A 22,965-nucleotide genomic window follows, 5' to 3' on the forward strand; every position below is an offset into this window, starting at 1 on the left:
TACATTCCCGATCTCTCCTTCCCCCCCATTCCCCCTCTCTCCTTCCCCTATCCTCTCCCTCACTAAAAACTGCTCACACAATTTCCAGATATGTGTTGCCAATGAGTGAATCTCCACACTGGGAGCGCGCATTCGGAAAATCAGCCCTAAAGAGTACGGGGAGGCAGTGAAAATCCCAGTTTGAGTGAGTCAAGCAACAAATCGGTTTACTTAGCTACAGCTAACTTTAGTTAGACCGCTTAATTTCACCTCCATAATCCTGCGGGGGGGGCGGGGGCGGTCACCATTGACCAGAAACTTAACTGGACCAGCCACATAAATACTACGGCTACAAAAGCAGGTCAGAGGCTGTGTATTCTGTGGCGAGTGTCTCACCTCCTGACTCCCCAAAGCCTTGCCACCATCATCTGGAACTCCCTCCCTAACAGCACTGTGGGAGTACCTTCACCACATGGACTGTGGCAGTTCAAGAAGGCAGCTCACCACCACCTTCTCAGGGAAATTAGGGATGGGCAATAAATGACGGCCTTGCCAGCGACGCCCGCATCCCAGGAATTAACTTTTTTTTTTAAATCAACCATCTCCGCCCATGCCTCAGCCCAACTGCTGCTAAAACCCTGATCCAGGCCTCTGTCACCTCCAGACTCGACTCTTCAAATGCTCTCCTGGCCAGTCTCCTATCTTCCACCCTCCGTAAACTTACAGAATCATAGAATGACACAGCACAGAAGGAGGCCATTCAGCCCACCTCGCCTGTGCTGGCTCTTTAAAAGAGCTATCCAATTAGTCTGATTCCCCTGCCCTTTCCCCACAGCCCTGCAAATGTTTTCCCTTCAAGTATTTATCCAATTTCCTTTTGAAAGTTATTATTGAACCCGATTCCACCATCCTTTCAGGCAGTGCGTTCTGGATCACAACAATTTCCTGTGTCAAGAAATTTCTCCTCGTCTATCCTGTGGTTCTTTTGCCAATTACCTTAAATCTGTGTTCTCTGGTTACCGACCCTTCTGCCACTGGAAACAGTTTTTCCTTATTTACTCAATCAAAACCCTTCGTGATTTTGAACACCACTTAAGCCTCCTCTTAACCTGCTCTGCTCGAAGGAGAACAACTCCAGTTTCTCTACTCACTCCACGTAACTAGAGCTCATCCAAAACTCTATGTTGTCTGTATCCTAACTTGTACCAAGTACCCGTTCACCCATCACTTCTGTGCTCGCTGACCTACATTAGCTCCCAGCAACACCATAAATTTAGAACTCTCATCCTTCTGCTCAAATCCCACCATAGCCTTGTTCCTCCCAATATCTGCAACCTCCTCCAGCCTTACAACCGTCTGCTTTCCTCCAATTCTGGCCACTTGTGCATCCCTGATTTCCTTCACCCAGCTATTGGTGACTGTGCCATCAGCTGTCTAGGCCCTAACCTCTGCAAATCCCTCCCTAAACCTCTCCGCCTCTCTACCTATCTCTCCTCCTTTAAGACACTCCTTAAAACCTACCTCTTTGACCTAGATTTTGGTCACCTATCCCAACATCTCCTTATGTAGTTGTGCCAAAGTTAGTCTGATAACACTCCTGTGGAGTGCCTTGGGATGTTTTACTATGTTAAAGGTGCTACATAAATGCAAGTTGTTGTTGTTAGCTTTGCTTGATTATCTATTCCTGACAGTGCACTCTCTGAATGAGTCACACGTTATCAAAAGATAACTATGGGTCCTGAGGCACAATAGTTTCCATTATTAAGTACAAAGGAGGTAAGTGGGCAATTAAGTTTTTTTTTCCTCCATATCCCAATAGATATCTAAATCTAATATATATTCAATCTTTCTGTATATTTACAGTGTGCCAGAGTGGAAATGGTATTTCTCTGGACTTTGGTTTCTCTGCTCTGGTAGCTTAAATTTTGTGAAAAACCTGAATGCTTTCATGAATCACTGCATCTTCCTGTAGAAAATGGAATTACAAAATGTGAAGTGACCCTCGGGCTGCTCTCCCGGGTGCTGCACACCCCACATTCCATAGCAGCATCTCAGCTGTTCTCCATTCGCTGAAAGATTTAATAATGTAGCAGCAAACCAGAAAACTACTCTTATTTGTGGGTGTTTCTCTCCCCAACTTCACTGCTACTCTTCACTGGGATGGCTCCTCTTTCAGTTGGTGGGATGTTGTCGGCTGAACGGGAAGGGGAACGGGCTCCTATCCAGGCTGTTCTCTGACCAGTCAACAGAAGGAGAACTTTTGTGGGCATGATTGACCGCATTGGATTTCTCTATATGGAGTTCGGCCGCAGGTCAGCCTTGACCTCATTGAATGGCGGAACAGGCTCGAGGGGAAACGGCCTACTCCTGTTCCTATGTTCTCACCTCTCTAAGATGCAGAGTTTAGATGTCATACACTGCTACATCCAGCAACCAGTCTAGAATTAGCAAAACTCTCTGAATGGGGCAAGCAAGTTCTAATCTTCCCCCATAGCATCTATCTGTAGGCTATCCATGAGAGAGAGATGATGCGATGTGAGATCATTGAATGTGTCCAGATCCCAAAGAAATATGGGAAAAGAGAAAGTTAAATATTAATCTTGTACACAAAATCTGGCTTAACTACAGTCATTCCTTTTTAACGGTTTACAGTTGAGATTCAGCCATCTAGGAACTGATGTATCACGATCTAGGACTGGGACTGCGATAATCAAACGTAAGTCAATTACCTTCTTGACTTATAAATATAAGTTGTTGTTGTTGTTGACACTAGCGATATTCATTTCAAAAAAGAAATTAAATAAAACATTTCACCCACAAATTGTCTGATGTGAGTTTACGCCAATAATTCTCCCCGCCCTGAAATCCTGACCTTTCAAGCCACGGGGAGGTGACAAGGGGAACGGAGGTATCTTTTGCAGGGAGAGAGGGATGATCAGGCAGAGAGGTAATCCCAGGTTGCTGGATGGTCTTAGACCAGCATCAGCAGAGGGCAAACAGTGCGGAGAGGAATGGAGAAATAGGGTTTGGGAAATGAAAAAAAAAGTTATTCACAATGATTTCCAGAAGAAAATAGAAATTTGGTGAAGGCACATTTTTTTTTCTAGGAATGACTGGACAGGAGTAATCTTCTCCCAAGCATCTATAAACCTGCAGCCCTGACTGCATTGTGGTGTGAAAGATGAGCTCAATGCCTATAAGTGAAAGAGGTTCATACCTGGAGTATTGTGTCTAATTCTGGGCACTGCACTTTAGGAAGGATGTGAAGGCCTTAGAGAGGGTGCAGAAAAGATTTACGAGAATGGTTCCAGGGATGAGGGACTTCAGTTACGTGGATAGACTGGAGAAGCTGGGGTTGTTCTCCTTAGAGCAGAGACATTTCAGAGGAGATTTGATAGAGCTGTTCAAAATCATGAGTGGTCTAGACAGAGTAGATAGAGAGAAACTGTTCCCATTGGTGGAAGGGTCAAGAACCAGAGGACACAGATTTAAGGTGATTAGCAGAAGATCCAAAGGTGACATGAGGAAAAATGTTTTTTACGCAGCAAGTAGTTATGATATGGAATGCACTGCCTGAAAAGGTGGTGGAGGCAGATTCAATCGTGACTTTCAAAAGGGAATTAGATAAGTACATAAAGGAGAAAAATTTACAGGGCTATGGGGAAAGGGCAGGGGAATGGGACTAGCTGAATTGTTCTTGCAGAGAGCCGGCACAGGCTCGACAGGCTGAATGGCCTCTTACTGAGCTGTAACCATTCTATGGTTCTGAGATGTTCTTCTGCTATCACTCACTGCCTGGTGGCTCCAAACACGAAGCACTCAGTCACTGTTTAACCAGCTGGAAAGGCCATACACAAGTTAGTGCTTCTTACCTGCCCAATGGCCAGAGCTGGTGCCAAATCTGTCTGTGCAAGTTTCACTAACTGGTTTGAAGACGGTCTCCCAGCCCCCGGTGGAGTAGCGCCAGTTCTGAGACTCCAGGATGAGAGTGCGCTGGGTACCGTATGCAATCATGAAGCAGTAGACGACATGATGTAGCTGACAGCCATAGCCACACCCCTTGTTGATGTTACAAATCAGCTTCTTGGCTTTGCTGCAGTCCTTGGGGTTCTGGGAATAGAAAGGGAAAAGAAGCAATTTAACGGTTAGACTTCAGAATTAAACAAACTTTGCAGGGCAGCTTTTTCTTATCGAGCGCACAGGTGAGGTTGCCTGCACGCACTTAACAACAACTTGCATTTATATAGCGCCTTTAACATAGAAAAACATCGTAAGGCACCCTCACAGGAGCATTATCAAACAAAAATGGACACTGAGCCACATAAGGAGATTTTAGGACAGGTGACCAAAAGCTTGGTCAATTTATGGAGCATCTTAAGAACATAAGCACATAAGAAATAGGAGCAGGAGTAGGCCATACAGCCCCTCGAGCCTGCTTCACCATTCAATAAGATCATGGCTGATCTTCTACCTCAATTCCACTTTCCTGCCCTATCCCCATATCCCTTGATTCCCTTAGTGTCCAAAAATCTATTGAACTAATTCTTGAATATATGGAGGAGAAAGAGGCAGGGAGATTTAAGGAGGGAATTCCAGAGCTTAGGCCTAGGCAGCTGAAGGCACGGCCTCCAACAGTGGGGTGAAGGAAATTGGGGATGCACAAGAGGTCAGAATTGGAGGAAAGCCGAGGTCTTAGAGGGTTGTAGGGCTGGAGGAGGTTACAGAGATAGGGAGGGGCGAGGCCACGGAGGGATTTGAATACAAGGATGAGAATTTTGGCAGGACTTACGGCAGCTTGTTGGTGCAGGTTCTAGACCTTTTAAATGAAACACAAAAGTTCTTTATAGGAAATTTCACACTGCCCTTTACAAACAAGTTCCAATGGTGCTATATTAAAGAAATTCAAAATGCACCATTTTACTGGCTGGGAAGATATGGAGATGATAATTCAGATCATGTGGTCTCACTGCTGAGGACGATACGGGTTGGGATGGTGTGGAGAAAGTTCAGAATCCATGGGGAACATATAGGGTAAGAGAGAGAAAGAGACAGGAAAGTATATGATTGAACAGTTGTGTTTATTGATCCGAGTCACCTGAAACCTTTAAAAAAAAAAAAAAAAAAAAAATTCTCAGAGGAGCAACAGGACTCTTTGTAACAGTGAATGAAGGTACCTGAATTTGAAAAGGAATTTAAAGAAAGAAAAGCAGCATCGTTCACGCACCAACTATAAACGCAGACCTACTGAGTCAGATCTGGGTCTGGCTACAAAAATAAAATCGTAAACAAGCTTCAAGATGTACGATGCTGTTCAGACAGGCGTATCTGTTAGTTTGAATCTTTCAATTTTGGTGCATTTCAATCCTCTTGGTTTTGTTACTACTGATATGGCAAACCATTAAGCAACTTTCACTGAGGTAACAGCATTGTGGCTATGCAAAAACCGGGAAGGGGGGAATTCTAATATGGTAACTTTTAAAAGAAATGCTTTATGATCCATATTGTGTGAAATGCAAACAATTTAACACTGCACTCAAGTTAGAGATCTAGGTCAATTTTGAACAAAACAGAGTTCCAAAGGTGCTTTATTTTTATTATATAAATCAATATAGAGCTCACTAGGATAAAATTAACACACAGTGCAATGACACCAACTGAGAAGAGGCTTCACAAAAGGCAATGCTACTGGTGCCAGCACGTGTCCAGAATATCAAATCCTAAATAAATTGGAGTTTGAGAGATTAAAGCAGTCCATTCATAAATAAACTGATGAATAAAACATAAATTCTCCATTTTTAAAATCAAAATGAAAAATATACTCATTTAAGGACAGCATTTAACGATCTGTTTTTTAAAAAAAGTTTAGAAGACAGGAGCAGGAGTAGGCCATTCACCTCAACCAATGAATCCGAATGGTCTAACAGGGGGACGCTCCTAGAGGAATGACTGAGTCCATCAGTGTTAGGTAGTGGAATTAACCCACATGGGAATAATTTTAACTTTTGTTGGTGTAAAACGGACGATATCAGATTGGCTGCCCTTTAGACACACTGCCTGATTTTCCTTTCCATTGACGTCAAATTGAATGTGACATTCAATCCCCCCAAATACCAGTCTCATTCCAGAATACATTTTAATAAATGGGATTTGATTTATTCATTCACTGTACATCAGTGGCCCTGAGGCCTACACGGCTTCCTACACGGCATACACACCCCTATTGTTATAAAACAGCGAACCCTCTGACTCACTCTGAGCAATGTCGCAGGTGATCTATTAGTATACAATAAAAGTATTAGTTAAAAACAACAGAATGTGTGTCTTTAAAACAGTGACTGGATTATGTCTGTTCGCCCTGGATCAATTAACCCTACCCTCTAACTCTGCTGTACCTGAAGACTACACTGGGTTTTGACTCCCCATGTACAACATTACAGGATGTCAACTAGTCATTTATTTCACAATTACTCTAAGTGAAACACTCAGGCCGCGAATTTAATTGAGGAGGCAGCTTGGAGTCGGGTTACCTGGTGGGCGGGGTCCGGACCCGCTGCCGGCTGCAGCCACTCCAGAGTTACAATTTTAATTTAATTGGCCCCTTAAGTTGAGTGGTGCGCGCTGGCCAGTCCAATGACTGGGATCAGGTCTGTAAGTCGCCTCTGATGACGTCATTAGTGCAGATCTTTTTAACGGTCCCATGCAGCCGCAGCCTTTCATTTCTTGATTCTGCTGGTGTGTGATGTGGCAAGGCCACAATGAGTGTTTCCAAACCTAAGGCTTCACCACGCTTCAAAGAGGACTCCCTCCAAGCTCTTGTGGAGGGAGTAAGAGGGCGCAGGGAGATTCTGTTCCCTCCCGCTGGCCAGAGGAAGCCTCCTCAGCAAACCAAGGCAGCCTGGCTGCACATTACTGAGGAGGTCAGCATAAGGTCCGTTTGTTCACGCACCTGGATCCAGTGCCGAAAACTGTTTAATGATCTCCTGCGATCAGCAAAAGTCAGTATCACATCACACTTACCTTCAATCTGCTTCCCTTCGCTTCTCGTCACCAGCACTCTGCTTTGTAAGCCTGCTCCTCCACATCCCACCTTATCCTTACTTCCCTTGCACCCTTACCTATCCATCTCTCTCTCTGTACTGAATCACTTCACCATTCTGCTATGCACCCCTCAGACTCGCTCTCACTGTTATGCATTGACAACAACTAACAACGCACAGGGAGCCAGCTTCCTCTTGGCACCTCACTCCATCCTCATCTCCCTCTAACCTTCTATGTTATGGATTTTTCACAGTCACTCCATCAATCTCGCTGAGACTCCACTTGTGTCCCTCCTTGCAGGAAAAAATAGCCCACAATAAGAGAGTGCGCGTCGGCAGGAAGAGGCCCACCATCCCTGGTGACATTGACAAGTGCTGAGGAGGCTGCTCACGAGATCATGGGAGGTGGCGAGAATCTGGAAGTGGAGGGATGGAGAGACAGGGGGTACTAGGCGAAGCTGGCAATAGAATAGAGATTCATCCCTCTCATTTAGATTTAATGATTGACTGCAATGGCATATGATGCTCATAAAGATTCGCTTTGTTTCATCTCCACAATAGGATGTGTCTGCTACCTAAATATCACATGTCTAACTCATGCCTTTACTCTCCCACAGGACCATCGAGCGCCCCCCTCCTCACTGTCCAGGAGGAAGAGCCGGACGACTCCTCAGAGGAACCTGCAGCCTCCGAGGGAGCAGCATCACCAGGACTCAGCACACCCAGCACCAGTGCAGAATCACACACCTCGGCAGGGCCCTCACGACTTATAGTGTTGTCACCTGGTGTATCACAGCTCACAGGTGAGCATCAGCAGATGGTGGAGACAGGGACAGCAGTGGAGAGTCCTCGTCGGAGGCCACAGCACTCTCCTAGCTCTGCTCAGCTGCGTGTAGACGCTGTGCCTCTGGGGCCATCCAGAAACAGAGCGGTGCTGGAACTTCAGCAACAAGTGCAGGAGTTTCTGACAGGGTTTGCCTCCAGGGTAACTGCGAGTGTGCAGAGAATGGAGGAGTCCATCTCCAACATGAGCACTGCCTTTGTGGAGGCAATGGCGCATGAACGTTCCGCCATGGAGAGGGTGGCAACTGCCATAGAGGACATAAGTTGCCAGACTCAAGATAACATGGTGACTCTTCAAAATAGATTGTCTGCTATGGAGGAGAGATGGGCATCTCTTGAGGAGAGACACCAGAGCTTCATGGATATCCTTGTTATGAGGACTATCAGTACAGAGACGGGTCCTCATGGCCCCCCTGATGTACAGCAAGGTGCTCTCCAGCCACTTGCTAGCACTGAAGTGCAGTTGACCATGAGAGGGATGTTGGTGGCAGGCAACACAGAAGTGTGGGCTCCTCTCCAAGCGCTCACATGACCATGTCACTGTGGAGCCCTCGGTCGGAGCCCCAGTGTCCTCACCCAATTGAGGTGGCCATTTCAGCCCCTGCACAGCCACAGGAAGAGCAGACTGTTGCAGAGCCCTCCCAGGCTCCCAAACCCAGAGGACACCTGCCAAAGGCGTCTAAGCAGGGACAGCATCAAAGTGAGCAAGGTGCCTTTACATCTGCTGAAGCCACAGGGGAAGCACCACATAGAAGCACACGTAAGAGGACGTTAACACACAAATAATCACAAGGGGAGTCACTTGGGTGTTTTGTTCTGTTGTCTTTGGTTCTGTTTAATATTTTGCATTGTCATGCTTTTGTGAATGTAGTAAACAAATGTGATGGCAAACAGTTGAAGGTCTGGTCTATGAGTTCTGGGAAATGGAAGTTGCACATTGAGGGCTCAGGGCGACTTACATTTGTAATGATGATGGTGAAAGTGATAGGAAAGAACCGTTTATTGAAGAGATGATGTATGGCATTGTAGGAAGGTCGCCTACACATTCATAGCCATATGGTAGCCACCTGTGGTTGAAGAGTAAGCTTACGCAAATCTGGCATGGAAGAGTGCATCCCTTGCCAGAAATAAGCTTGAGGGCTGCTGCATCGGTCACATCGGCCCCACAAGGTGCGCCTCCTCCTTGTCCTCCTCCTCCTCCTCTTTTTCCGTGGATGCTCTCCGCTGAGCCTCTTGTTCCTCAGGGAGTGCTAAGCCACGCTGCTGTGCGATGTTGTGCAGGGCACAGTAGACGACGATGATTCTGGACACCCTGGCTGGTGCATACTGCAGGGCTCCACCAGATCTGTCGAGGCATCTGAATCGCATTTTGGGAGAACTGATGGTTTGCTCTACGATGCTTCTGGTGGAAATGTGGCTCAGATTGTACCGCTCCTCAGCCTCGTTTGATGGCCTCCTCATCGGTACCATGGGCCACTTTTTTAGGGGATAGTCCTTGTTGCCAAGTAGCCATCCGGAAAGTTGGGTTGGCGGATTGAAGAGCTGAGGCACAGTAGACTGCCACAGGATGAAGGAGTCATGGCAACTGCCAGGGTACTTTGCCCAAACATGCATGATGATCTTCCTGTGGTTACACACCAGCTGGACATGAAGGGAGTGGAAACCCTTGCGGTTGACAAAATCAGCTGGGTTGTGATAGGGTGCCCGAATGGCCACATGTGTGCAGTCTACGACACCCTGCACCATTGGCAAGCCTGCCATATTAACAAAGCCAACCGCCGCATGGTCACACTTGCTTCATCCGTGGAGAAGTGGATGTAATTGCGTGCCTTTGCAAAAAGGGCATCGGTAACCTGCATGATGCAGGTGTGTGTGGCCGACTGGGAGATGCCGCTGATGTCTGCAGATGACCCCTGGAAGGAACCCGAAGCAAAGAAGTTGAGTGCGGTGGTGACTTTGACAGCCACTGGTAAGGAGTGTCCACACGCTCCTCTGGGCTCCAGGTGTTGGTGCAGCATCGCGCAGATGTCAGCGACTGCCTTTCGCGGAAGTTTCAGCCTCCTTTGGCACTGCTGCTCACACATGTTGAGGAAGCTCATCTTCTGCCTGTAAACCGTGTGTTGGGGGTATCTCCTGCGGCACGGTGCGGCCCTGCGCTGACGCCCGCTGCCCTGTGCAGCATCATGAAGCTGAGGAGAAGGCTGGCGCTCCTGCTGTTGGTGCTGCTGCTGCTGTGCCTGGTTGCGCTGCTGCCACGGCTGCTGTTCCTCCGAATCAGACGACCAGGATGAGAGGATATAAATGGTTCCCATACCGCTGGTGTATATCTCAGTGGCGGAATGGAGGTGTGTGCGCTCAGACAAAGTGGCCAGAGGATATTCCAAGGAGGTCACACAGCAGATGGATTTCAGCCTCAACACTCAAGTTTAGTTGAGCTGCAAAATATCTCCCAAACCTCAAAGTTGTGGTATGTGAAAGAATGAGAGATTGCAGGACCGCTTTTAAGCTGTTCGACCAGCTGCCAACAATTCAGGTCCTAGCTTAATCCGGCTCGATTCACCAGACGTGTTTTTATGAAGGCGGGCAGCATGTTGAAAAACCTCCAAAATCTGATCAGCCCTTTAAAATAGGATTATCCAAGCAGTTAACGACTTGTTAACTGCCTTAACAGCCTCTCCCGCCATTTGGTGTCAGGTCAGTTTGGGAGCAGCTGACCCGACACTTCCCAGAGTCGCATGGAGGCGGATTCGCAGCCCACACCCAATTTCTCCGATTTTCGCTACAGACCCGCCCCCTCAGCGCAATTAAATTCGTGGCCTAACTTTCCATGACAACTTCTATTAGTCTTTCGCTTGTCACAATTTGTTGATCTGGCAAGACAGAATTTGCCTTATTCAGTCACAGTATATCAGTGGCATTACTTGGCACAGCATCCCTATCGCCATAAGTCACCATGAGCAATGCCACAGAAGATCTGCTTTCTGAGTTGATTAGTTTGTGTCCATCAAAGGGGGAATGTCAGTGCTGGGAAATGCAACACTTTCTACTGTCTACATACATCGTCAGCACCGAGGATTCTCAGTCGCTCCACAGTGAATCTCTCTCGGCCTTCAGTGAGACTGGGGATAAAAACATGTTTTTCTCCACATAATGGGTGTGAGGAATAGACTCCTCAGCAAAAGCCATTAGTTCTTTATCAATGTACTCTTTTAGAAAAAGAGTCAGATAAATGTTTGATTGAAACTGATGAGGATAGACACAGATGGTGAAATACTCATGTGCCTTTAGGTTTGCAGATGTGCCACCTGCGGACTGTAACTGGTCCAAGTTCGAAGTGTGAGTTTTCAAAGTGAAATAAATATGCTGGACACAAAAACAAAATACTGTGGATGCTAGAAATCTGAAATAAAAACAGTTCTGACAAAATGTCATTGACCTGAAACGTGAACTCTGTTTCTCTCTCCACAGATGCTGCCTGACCTGTTGAGTATTCCCAGCATTTTCTATAAATATGCTGGAGTTGCATTTGATAACCATTAGGAGATGGGGACAAATTTCAGAGTGTTTTATTTTTTTCATAGGTTTTTGTTGAGGTTGTTTGTCAGTCTCAGGCGATTAAGGCTTCAATATTACCATGTGCAAATATTAGCACGGGAACATTTAATATGTTCCCAAGTAATTCCTTTCCTATATTACTTGGAGGCATTACCCATTTCAAGTATTCATACACTAACATTTGCACAACACAACTTCAAGCCTAAAGTGTGTTGGGTAGGGTCCATGATAGGGCAAATTATACACGGGCTGTGGAGGGAATGTACTCAATGAACTAAATGCCCTTTTATTGTTCCACATTTTAGCCTACAACGTCCTTAACCCCAACTTTAGAAAACATCCTCAACAGCGCCAGTGTCAGCTTGTTCCAATTTCAAACATCAGCCATCCTTGTGGCCGCTCAGTGTGAGAAAGATTATTTTTGTACCAGAGGCAGGTAATATTGTGTTGTCCACCTTTTTGCTTCTGGGAACAAAACTGAGCTTGGCCAAGGCCATTTAATGTGGCTCCCTCAAAGCCAGAGAAAAAGAGACAACTGCAATCCCAGCTGTCTAGGTTGGTCCCAAAATACAGATTTAAATTCAGCAGAAATAAACATTACAGAAGTGAATCTTTTTAAAATATTGATTAAAACATCATCTTTTATGCAGCAGCTTTCAAGTTAATTTTGTCTGACTCTCCTGATTCTTAGTACGTTTTAAACACATTGGGCCGGACCTTGGTGTGAGCGGCGAATGAACAGCACTAGCCGTTTGTCACACTTGCCCATAGATTCTTGCACTGGAAGTTTCTGTCAACCAAACATACAAAAAGCGCAGCGCCCTCTACAGGGCATCTGTGACCCGTGCAAACAAGGCAAGCAACTGTGTATCTCCTTAACCAATCAGATTGAAGAATTGTTAATGAGCAATGCAGTCTGAACCAGGAAGTATAAGTTAGAACATTGAATTCAATGTCAAACCAGGTACATAAAGTAAAATAGAGAAAGAAAAATGGAAATGAGAGAGATAAAAGAGACAGAAAAAAAATGTATTTAAAAAAAATCTCCAATAATAATTAAAATTTGATGGAATGAGACTCCACACTTGTAAGGGTTAATTTTCAGTACCAGAGAGGTTATTTGGCAGTATTGAGACATACCAAGCCATTAAAAAGGGTACTTGGACTGGAATGGACAAGCCCTAACTTTTTGTGATGAGTTTAGTCTGTACCTACGTCGTCAGGACAGGAACTTCACGTTGTTCAATACATTTAGGGAGCTAGATGGTGAGATGTCATTTTTATGCAGCTTATGGAGGGGCAGCGCATCTTGGACAGCAACTTCCGATATTCACCTTTAACTGAGCATGCGCTCGCCAGAAGTTGCTGCCCGTTTTGCACATAATGGTGAGCGCCGTTAGCCTCACAATTTTCACAGCAAAATCCAGCCCAATGCCTCAGCTGACACTGCAATACAGTACTGAGGGAGTGCTGCAGTGTTGGCGATGCTGCCTTTTGGATGTGACATTAAACCGAGGTCCCGTCTGCTCTCACAAATAGAGGGAAAAGATGCCACAGCAATTTATGAAGAGCAGGGTGGTTCTCCCGGTATACTGACCAATATTTATCCCTCAACCAACACCACCAAAACAGTTTAATTGGTCATTTATCTCATTGCTGTTTGTGGGTTCCTAACTGTGCAAACTGATTGTTGCATTTCCTTACATTACGACAGTGGCTACACTTCAAAAGTAATGAATTGACTGTGAAGCGCTTTAGGACATCCTGAGATTGTAGAAGGGGCTATATAAACGCAAGTCCTTTCTTTTATCCTAGGCATTTTACTTTAAGAAAGCATCTCTTGTAAACTAAGTTGCTGTCAGAAATGATAACATCGTAATACTTCAGGTGGTTAGCTGTTGACCGTCTTCAGGAGAGCAACATACCGCCAATTGAATAAGAGAATTCTCAGCGCAGGATTCAGCTTTTAATTCTGGGCTTCCTAAACACAGCCTTGGATCTTTTGGATAATATGATTGCTGTTTTGACGAACAAGTTAAGTTAACCAGCTTTTGAACAAATGGGTAAACATTAAAAGCATGAAAGTCTCAGTCTCATGCTCCCAATCCCTTCTTGCTGCAGCACTGTGATTCTTTGAACTGTTCCTTTCAGAAACAGCGCATATTCCTTTTCTCCATATATTTTTAATAAATGCCTCCATCTGACTTCCCCTCCATCTGACCTGGCTCACCTCTGGTTGATTTAAGAGATATAGGCAAACAGACACATCTCCACATTAAATTTGTATCCAGTGACAGTATTGATCACCTGCATTCATCAGGGATTAGATGTAAAGATTCCTCTTCTCTCGGCAGCAGCAAACCTTCAGAAAGTTTTTTGTCTACCGTCAGATTGTTTGTGGCTCTTTTTAACTAATATTCGAAGAGCTCCTTTTCATTATAAATCACAAAACTTTTGCTTTATGTCTTTTAAACAAAACAATGAAGGATTCGCCAGTACTCAGGTATCTGATCTTACAAAATGATAGCCCTTAAAAGGGCATCATTCTAATGGAGAGAAAAAAACTATTAGAAAGATATGCAATTTTACATTCTTCATTGAGCAGTGTGACTTTTTAATGACACAAACCATGTCTTTGCACATTTACAATTTAGAAAGTGCACAAAAAGGAAGCATAATGCGGTTTTAAAAACATGTCTTCACTGTAACCAAACCTTCGCCCATAAACACTGATCTTTGATGAGGTACATTGCTCATGACATTTACTCATAAAAATTTTGAATAATAATTTATTTGACCACCTCTAGGTAGAGAGATAAAATTATGTAGAAGCTTTCAGTACTTAGTACAGCATATCCTTCCAGCAGAGATCATACATGCTCTCAGTCACTGAGAAAAGGCCATTCCATTACAAACCTTTAGACTAAAAACAATTTGTTCCCTACAGGCCAGCAAAGTTGTGGAGGCTTTGAAGTTTGTGTACTATTCAGTGCCACAGCTATTAGTACTCTGCATTATGCAATGTGCAACAGGAAGCCACACTTCAGCACTGCCTGTTATTACATTTTTACCCCTCTGGCAACTGGTTTTCCCAGGAAATTTACAAAACTCAGACCAGAAATTTAACTGGACCAACCACATAAATACTGTGGCTAAGAGAGCAGGTCAGAGGCTAGGTATTCTGTGGCGAGTGACTCACCTGCTGACTTCCCAAAGCCTTTCCACCATCTACAAGGCACAAGTAAGGAGTGTGATGGAATACACTCCGCTTGCCTGGATGAGTGCAGCTCCAACAACACTCAAAAAGCTCAACACCATCCAGGACAAAGCAGCCCGCTTGATTGTCACCCCATCCACCACCTTAAACATTCACTCCCTCCACCACCGGCGTACCGTGGCTGCATTGTGTACCATCTACAAGATGCACTGCAGCAACTTGTCAAGGCTTCTTCGGCAGCACCTCCCAAACCCGCGACCTCTACCACCTAGAAGGACAAGGGCAGCAGGTGCATGGGAACACCATCACCTGCAAGTTCCCCTCCAAGTTACACACCATCCTGACTTGGAAGTATATTGCCATTCCTTCATCGTCGCTGGGTCAAAATCCTGGAACTCCCTCCCTAACAGCACTGTGGAAGTACCTTCACCACATGGACTGCAGCGGTTCAAGGCGGCAGCTCACCACCACCTTCTCAAGGGCAATTAGGGATGGGCAATAAATGCTGGCCTTGCCAGCGACGCCCACATCTCATGAACAAATAAAAAGCATTTCATAATTTCGCCCTGTCCACTTTCTAATGCCCTGTTTATACTGGCAGAAAGAGAGACGGAAAAAGGTAACTTCATTTTCAGTTGCCACAATTATCATTGCAAGCTTGATGAAGTAAACATGCAGTAGGCAGCTCTAAATTAAGAGCCTTTGCCAATCAAGACACTGAGGAATCTTATAATTGAAGTTGCTATAGCAGCTAATGAACATCATTGCAATCAACCCTGCCACATCTTTGCCTTCCCATTATGGTTCTTTGTTTCATTTATTCTTGTCCTGTGTGTGTCACTGGGAGTGCCGGCATTTATTGCCAAATTTTAGTTGCCCTGGCAAAGGTGTTGATGAGCCGCTTTCTTGAACCGCTACCATCCGTGTGGCGAAGTCGCTCACACAATGCTGTTAGGTAGCGGTGTTCCTGGATTTTGACCCAACAACGATGAAGGAACAGCGATATATTTCCAAGTCAGGATGGTCTGTGACTTGGAAGGGATCTTGCAGGTGGTGTTCCCATGCGCCTACTGCCCTTGTCCTTCTTGGTGGTAGAGGTCGCAGGTTTGGGAGGTGCTGCCGAAGAAGCCTTGGCAAGTTACTCAAGTCCATCCTGTAGATGGTACACACTGCAGCCACGGTGCATGGGGGAGGGGGTGGGGGTGGATGTTTATACTAGTGGGTAAAATGCAGATCAAGTGCTACTTTGTCTTGAATGATGTCTTGCTCCTGAAGTGCTGTTGCAGCTGCACTCATCCAGGTAAATAGAGAGTATTCCATCACACTCCTGACTTGTGCCTTGTAAGTGGTGGAGAGGATCTGGGGAGTCAGGAGGTCAGCTAGTCATTGCAGAATACCCAAACTCTGACCTGCTTTAGCAGCCATGGCATTCATGTGGCTGATCAAGTTGAGTTTCTGGTCAATGGCAACCCCTAGGATGTTGATGGTGGGGGACACAGCGACGGTAATGCCACTGACTGTCAAGGGAAGGCGGTTAGGCTCTCTCTTGTTGGAGATGGTCATTGCCTTGCACTTGTGTGACACGAATGTTACTTGTCACTTTTCAACCCAAACCTGGATTTTTTTTGTTTGTTAGCAAGGCAGGTGATCGGACTCTGCTCGTCATTCCATAAATCATGCCCGTCCTATGCTAGAACCTTCCTCTCCCATGCATATAGATGAGACGGAAGGCAGGCAATTTTGAGCCTTGGTCAGTTTTGCTCTGTACCCTTCTGATTGGAGATGCAGAATTTTAAAGTCATCTGATTTTTCCCTTCATGGGCTAATCCCAGATTTTGCTCTGTCGCAGTTCTCGGAGGCTTCACTACACTGCGTCATCAAGCTCTCCTTTAAGACACTTCTGTCATCGGCAAAAATAGAATTAATGTTTCAGGGAAACTATGCAATACGTAGCTAGACATATGGTTGTATGCTTGTAGCATTGATGCCATATGATAGATTAATTAATGGGGAGGGCGGGTGGGCGAAGAAAGAACAGAAATGAAAAAGAGGGAAAATGAACACCTTATGCATTTGTAACTACATTTAGTGGTTATGAACCTGGAATTATACTTAATTAAAATACATAAACAAATGAAATTAGGTCAGGTCTTCCAGGTTGCAATGTAAAACCTTCAGTGGAAATAGTACCAGCTAGAGCTATTTCTTTTTAGTGGGACAGTTCAGAATATGAAATGCTATCATGAGAAAAAATATCAGAAAAGGTAATGTCATTTGGTATAATGAACCCACTGCTACCACAGACCATTGACTTGTTATAGACATTACCCAACTTAGTTAATCAGTTGAGAGGTGAAAAATTACACTGAATACTTCCAAGTTTCCCCATGAGCTCCCAAGCTAATTTAGCAAAGCTCTGGGATCTCAGTTGAATACTACAAGTTGCATTATTCAACCCACATTCCACAGATGCCATTTCTAGTGTTGCAGCAGGTTGGGACTATGGGGTTCCGTGGAGTATTTGATCATCTGTGTCTGTACAAATCCTTGTAACTATCAGTCCTGTTTCCAAGAGATACTCATCTAGGTCTTATCTAAAGGCTTTTATCAGACAGCAATAACCGGCTCTACTGCCAGCCTATTCCACAGATCTACTGGTATGTGGAAAAAGTTATTCTCATCTCTAGTTCCACTGGAAACTTCGTAATTCCCCATGGTCGGGCCTCATTCAAACACAACTGGTGAATTGCCAGCGCTATGTGCGGTGACAAGCAGCTCGCTGCTCAGTGCGGGTGGGAAATCTGGTGGATAATCTGCAGAGCCAAGCCTGTTGTGATTAGTAAAAGGGAGGGGGGTGGGGAATCTCAGGGGAGGTCAAATTTCGTGCGGCCAGGAAGAGCATTAATTCTCCTTCAGGTCTCTCAGCAATAATTTATAAACTTACAGATGAGGTTTTTGGAACGACCTCCAGTGTTCCCTTTAAGGGAGTGGGATGGGGAATTTTAGTGGCAAGTGACAGGAAGCAGATGTGAGCGAGATGGAGAAACTGAGTGAAAGGAATGGTGTCCTTACAGGTCACGGGGTGGGAAGAAGTATAATCCAGGTAGTTGTGGAAGTTGGTGGGCTTGTAATAGATATCAGTAGAAAGCCTATCCCCAGAGATAGCGAGCGGAAAGTCCAGGAAGAGAAGAGTCAGAGACAGACCACGTAAAGATGAGCAGAAATTTGAAGCATCGTTCATGAAATTCTCTAGATCATCCAAGAGCAGGAAGCAGGATCAACACCATAACGGAAAAGAGGTCAAGGAGGGGACTCGAGTATGCCTGGAACAAAGAGCGTTTAGCATATTCTGTAAAAAGACAGGCATATCTAGCACTCATGTGGGCTCCCATAGTGACACCATTTATCTGGAGGGAATGAGTGGAGAGGAAGGGAAAGTTGCTCAAGATGAGAATCCATTCAGTTAGACGGAGGAGGGTGGTGGTGAATGGGGGCTGGTTGGGCTGCTACTCAAGGAAGAAGTGGAGGGCCCGCAGCCAAGTCCTGGTGAGGGAGATTGTACATCCAGTGTAAAAAAGGAGTGATTTAGGAGGAGGTAGGTAGGTATGCACTGGATAAGAAGCAAGATAAGAGGAGGTTATTTTGTGGGACAGGAGCAGGCTGAAGTGATTGGTCTATTGGGACAGTCTTGTTGGTGTATTTTGGGGGGGGGATGCAGAAACAGACTGGGCAGATTTGGGGAACTATGAGGTTGGAGGCTGCGTACGTGTGTGTGAGGGTGGTGGTGGGGGTAGTGGGGGGCGGGTGGTGGGCAGGGTATGTCCTTCAGGAATGGCGAGACCAGTAATGGTCTGAGAGATGATGGCTCGGAGTTCAATAGTGACTCATGGTCCAAGGGAGATAGGAGGGGCATTCAAAGAGTTGCTACTCAGTCTCAGCAAGGTAGCAGCTGTTCTGTCATATGTCAGTGCTTCCTTTGTCAGCAGGTTTGATAATGATGTTGAGATGGGAGCCAAGAGAATGGACTGCCGCAAACCTTTTTTAAATACTGTTCATCTGTAATCTCTTCCCGTTCTGATGAAGTGCCACACTTGAAAGCATTAACTCAGCTCTTTTCCCCATAGATGTTGAGTGACCATTTGAGTATTTCCAGCAATTTCAATTTTTGTTTCAGATTTCCAGTTTTTTTCTTTTTTGAAAAAAACCAGAAACTCTAACAGCCTGTTTCAACATACGGTATCCATGCCTTTCAGTATTTTCAAGACCTCAATCACAACCTTCCCTCAATCTTCATTTCTTCAATGAAAGGCCAGTTCAGTTTTGTAAATCGCGATTTCTAACAGCCTCAAGTAGCCAGAATCATTCTTGGCATTTTCAGCTTTCTGCAATACTTTCACGTTCTTCTGAAGATTTGTAGGTAATTCCCTGCAATTACTGACAGCATCGAAGAGACTCCTGACAGAACTTCCAAGAGATAGTGTCCGCTATCCAAAATGTTGGTGGCTTCTTGATTGACATGTATGCGGAGAACATTTTCATTATTTGACTTGGCAACAAATACAGAGAAGTAAGAAAATCTTAGGAGCTTTTTGGATCAGTGACGTCTGGGGAGCCTAATTTGATAAATTACATTTTAAATGGAGGGTACCCCAAACCACACATCATATTCCAACTGTAGGCTTGCTAGCTTATGAAGAAGGTTAAACTATTCTGTTTCCACTTGTAATCAAATCCCTTCAAAATATATCTTGGCACTTGACTAATTTTGTTGCAAATAGTTTCACACTGACTGGATGCTTTCAGTGCATATTCTGGCTATCAACACAGTCGTGAAGCCAAAATGTACTAATGAAAGTGTTACCAAACTTTATATCCTAGAGTCTGCTGGACTGTAGCTTCATAGTGTGTTGGTACAAGCTGGAGAGAATTTCAAATTGAAATTTGCTCCGCTTCATCTCCTGGGACCTGCTTGAGTGTTATCTGTTGAAGTCGGGCGTGAAGTGTTATGAAGCTCATCCTATCTACGTCGTGTGCTATAAACCATTTGTAGCCGCATGGCGAAACAAGGCCAACAGCAAAGGGTACACAGAAGGTTTCAGTAATGGAGAATGCTGTGGTTACTGGAAACTACTGCAATGTTATAGTTTTCTGAAAGAACCGTTTCAGTGCACCAAGACTTCAGTTTACCAACTGGGAAGTTTCTATGCTTGAGCAAAAATCAATTTATGGCCTTTGATGAAACTGTAGTCAAGTGTATTAATGAGAGTGTAGTGACCCTTGAACAATTATACAGGTCTTACCAAGGACATCAGTCAATCATGCTTTCAACCCAATGAGTACAGAATAGAAGAGCTTGATTTACACACTCAGAATAATTCATTCATTTCACTTATTTGTATTCGGAGTAACACACGGTGATGTTAGCTCAATCCTGCGCTTTTGAATTGACCTATTACCAGTCAGCAGGTGACCCTTATTTCCAATGGTTTCTGTGATATCCATTCTTCCTCTCAATATCCCTTGCTTCCAGTTAGGTAAAGCCATCTGATGATGAAAATGTGCTGCAAAGTGCATGATGATCAACATCATTCTCTCCAAAAGGATAAAACAAAGTATTTTTGTGGGGCAAGTTGGCTAATAATAATAAAGAAGCCACTCAAAACATAAGCGTAGGGTAAGATCATGAAACGTGCAGCCACTCCTCTATGCTTCTGAAAATCAAGTTTGAAAATCTTAGTAAGACCATTTGGCTGCTGGGCTCGTGAGGAATCTGGAGAATTAATTATCTTCCCCAACCTAGGCAGCAAGAATTGCAAATGCATGATTAACTGCTTGCAACGATGGCCCCGATATTAACTCTGGATCAGGAAGAAAGCTGGGGGTGGGAGGATTTCTGGACGGGAAGCCCGGAAGTACAGTTTTCTTGGATGTCCTGCTGAAATCAACCGCAGGACAACTTTTAAAGTTTTGGAGCCGGTTTTCTGCCGGATAGCCAGCTTGATTGACAGGCTGACTGCATGGTGGGCTGATAAAGCAGCCGGGGAGCGGATACCAGGTTAAGTGGGAGCTCGCATGGCGGGCGGGGGATCGGAGATTTGGCGGGAGTGGGGGGGGGGCGGTGGGAGTCAGAGATTGTGGGAAAGGGGGGGGGGGGGAAATCGACCGATCGCGGGATCTGTAAAGAAGTTAGCTTGTTGGGTCTGGAGGAAACATTCCTGCTCCTCCTGGCACTCAAGCAGTGCTATAAATGCACATCTCATGGATCCGGCTCTTCCCACCTCCTTTTACCTGCCTCCGTGGGTTAAAAATACAAATTCTGTTAAAATGGAGGCACACAGCCTCCTTAAAAGCTTTTACTGACCGACCTGCCTCCTGGGAGTGGGTTGGTCACCCTCCCCCCGACCCGCCTCCATTAAAACCGGAAGTGGGCGGGTTGGAGGCGGGTCGGGGTTGGGTTTGAGATTTAAAACATTTTTACTTCCCACCTGCCCCAAACCCACCCATCCTTGGCGGTTAAAATTCCCCTCAATATGTCAGTTGGGGTCCACAACTTCGAACTCCAGCCTATTTCACAGCTTTATAACTGACTTTGATGGTCATGGCTCCAGATCTCCAATGTCAGCCCTTGAATGACAATTGAGTAACTCAGGTGAGATACATCCATCTTGGTGCCTCAGCAGCCAGATAAATTATTCATCAACACAGATTCCATAGCCTTCCCTGTAATTGAGGCTTTATTGAGTATATGAACATCTCACGACAATAAAACGAACGAATTTGAAAAATACAGAAATTCCCACGCAGCCTGCAGCACAATGACAATGAATTCCTTTTACTGTATATTTCTGGAGGTTATGGTTTCTTTTTGATGTTCAATCTTCACATGAAAGAAAAGAAAAACTAAATTCCAACACCCCTTTCAGCAGTTTGCTTTTCACTGCATTTAATATAGCCTCAACACTCCTGTAGTTGATTTCTATTATTCCTTTTACTAACTGATGTGATGAATTGGCTAATTTAGAGGCACTTCAATACAGGGACATAATTAGTGTTTGTACAAATCCAGCACAGACAGATGGGAGATAAATCACTGTCAGATGGCTGTCAAGGTCCTTAGGTGAACTGAGTTTAGGCCATCTGAACCCCGGCCCCTGTGGAGCTGGAGCACACAGCTGAAAAGTGCTCTCAAATTCAGCACAGTTGGCACTGAGTTGGCAATTTCTCTCAGAGTCCACACAGACAGACGTTCTGGGAGATGTGAAACCACTCATCAGCATAGGAGGTCCCATACCGCAGCAGTTTACCCCCAGGGCCAGATCCTCAACAGCAGCAGATGGCTTCCATGGATAAGTCCCTTCGAAAGCAGCTGTTTCATATCTTCGTCTAGTCCAACACAACACAAGCCTGTTACTGGATCTGGCCCAATACCCAGCTTCAGCTACTGAACCAACAAGACTTCCAGAATCAAAACCACCTCATCACTGGTCAATACACTGAACTGCACTGATACACAGCCCCCCACCCACCCCCCAGACACGCAAATCTATTCTTGCAAAGGCTTCAGTAGAAATATAAAGAAAACACAAAATAATTACAAGACAGTCATGGCAATAGTCGGGCGTTTTTGGACAAGCTGATATTCTACAGCAGCAATGGAATAGTGCCATTCCTGGCAGCTGCAGTAAGTCTGCATATTAACAAATACATCACTGCCGCAGTCACACAGGATTTGAAATATAGTTTTCAAGATTTTTAATCTCAGTGTTATATAAACTCATGTAAAAATAGACTTCTTGTGCCAAATAGAAGTGATATAATGACATTAACACATGACTAACTGAGCAACTGGTGCTGTTCGCTGTGTAAACACCGTGCATTTTCTTGGACAAAACATTCAATTCACCAAAGCTACTCTTAAAGTCACAAACAAAAATTATAAAAAGAATACAGCCGTGTTAGACGATTTTTATAGCACTCTTGATCAGTGCCCAGCAACTACACTGCAAACCTGAGAACTGAAACACAACTCCTCAAACAACTTACGATAGCAAAATACTGCAGATGCTGGAAATCCGAAATAATAACAGAAAATGCTGGAAAAACTCAGCAGGTCAGGCAACATCCGTGGAGAGAAATTTGAGTTGACGTTTTGGGTCGAAACCCTTCTTCAAAACTGGAAAGAAAAGAAAATAGATCGAAGGCAAGGCTGCGATCGAACAAAAAAGACAATAAAAGGTATTCGAAGCCAGACAAGATGGTAATAGGCCCGTGGAGACAAAAAGCAGCTGAGATTAGGTGTGAAGTGTACTGGCAGGTAAGAGACAGCTGTCAGGT

General features: G+C 44.9%; 1 protein-coding gene across 23 annotated transcripts in view; it reads right to left on the reverse strand.

Moving 5' to 3' along the window:
• Positions 1-22,965, reverse strand: part of LOC147109520 (alpha-(1,6)-fucosyltransferase) — a 993,309-nt gene that overhangs the window by 119,947 nt on the left and 850,397 nt on the right. For all 23 annotated transcript variants that reach the window (XM_086003552.1, XM_086003543.1, XM_086003541.1 and 20 more), the window contains one exon: positions 3,852-4,089. In XM_086003552.1, the coding sequence (XP_085859678.1) occupies positions 3,852-4,089 (238 nt within the window). The remainder of the gene's footprint in view (positions 1-3,851; positions 4,090-22,965) is intronic.

Source organism: Somniosus microcephalus, chromosome 12 (assembly GCF_052327205.1).
Source record: "Somniosus microcephalus isolate GS21.2 chromosome 12, FLI_Smic_1.0, whole genome shotgun sequence".
Taxonomy (NCBI): domain Eukaryota; kingdom Metazoa; phylum Chordata; class Chondrichthyes; order Squaliformes; family Somniosidae; genus Somniosus; species Somniosus microcephalus.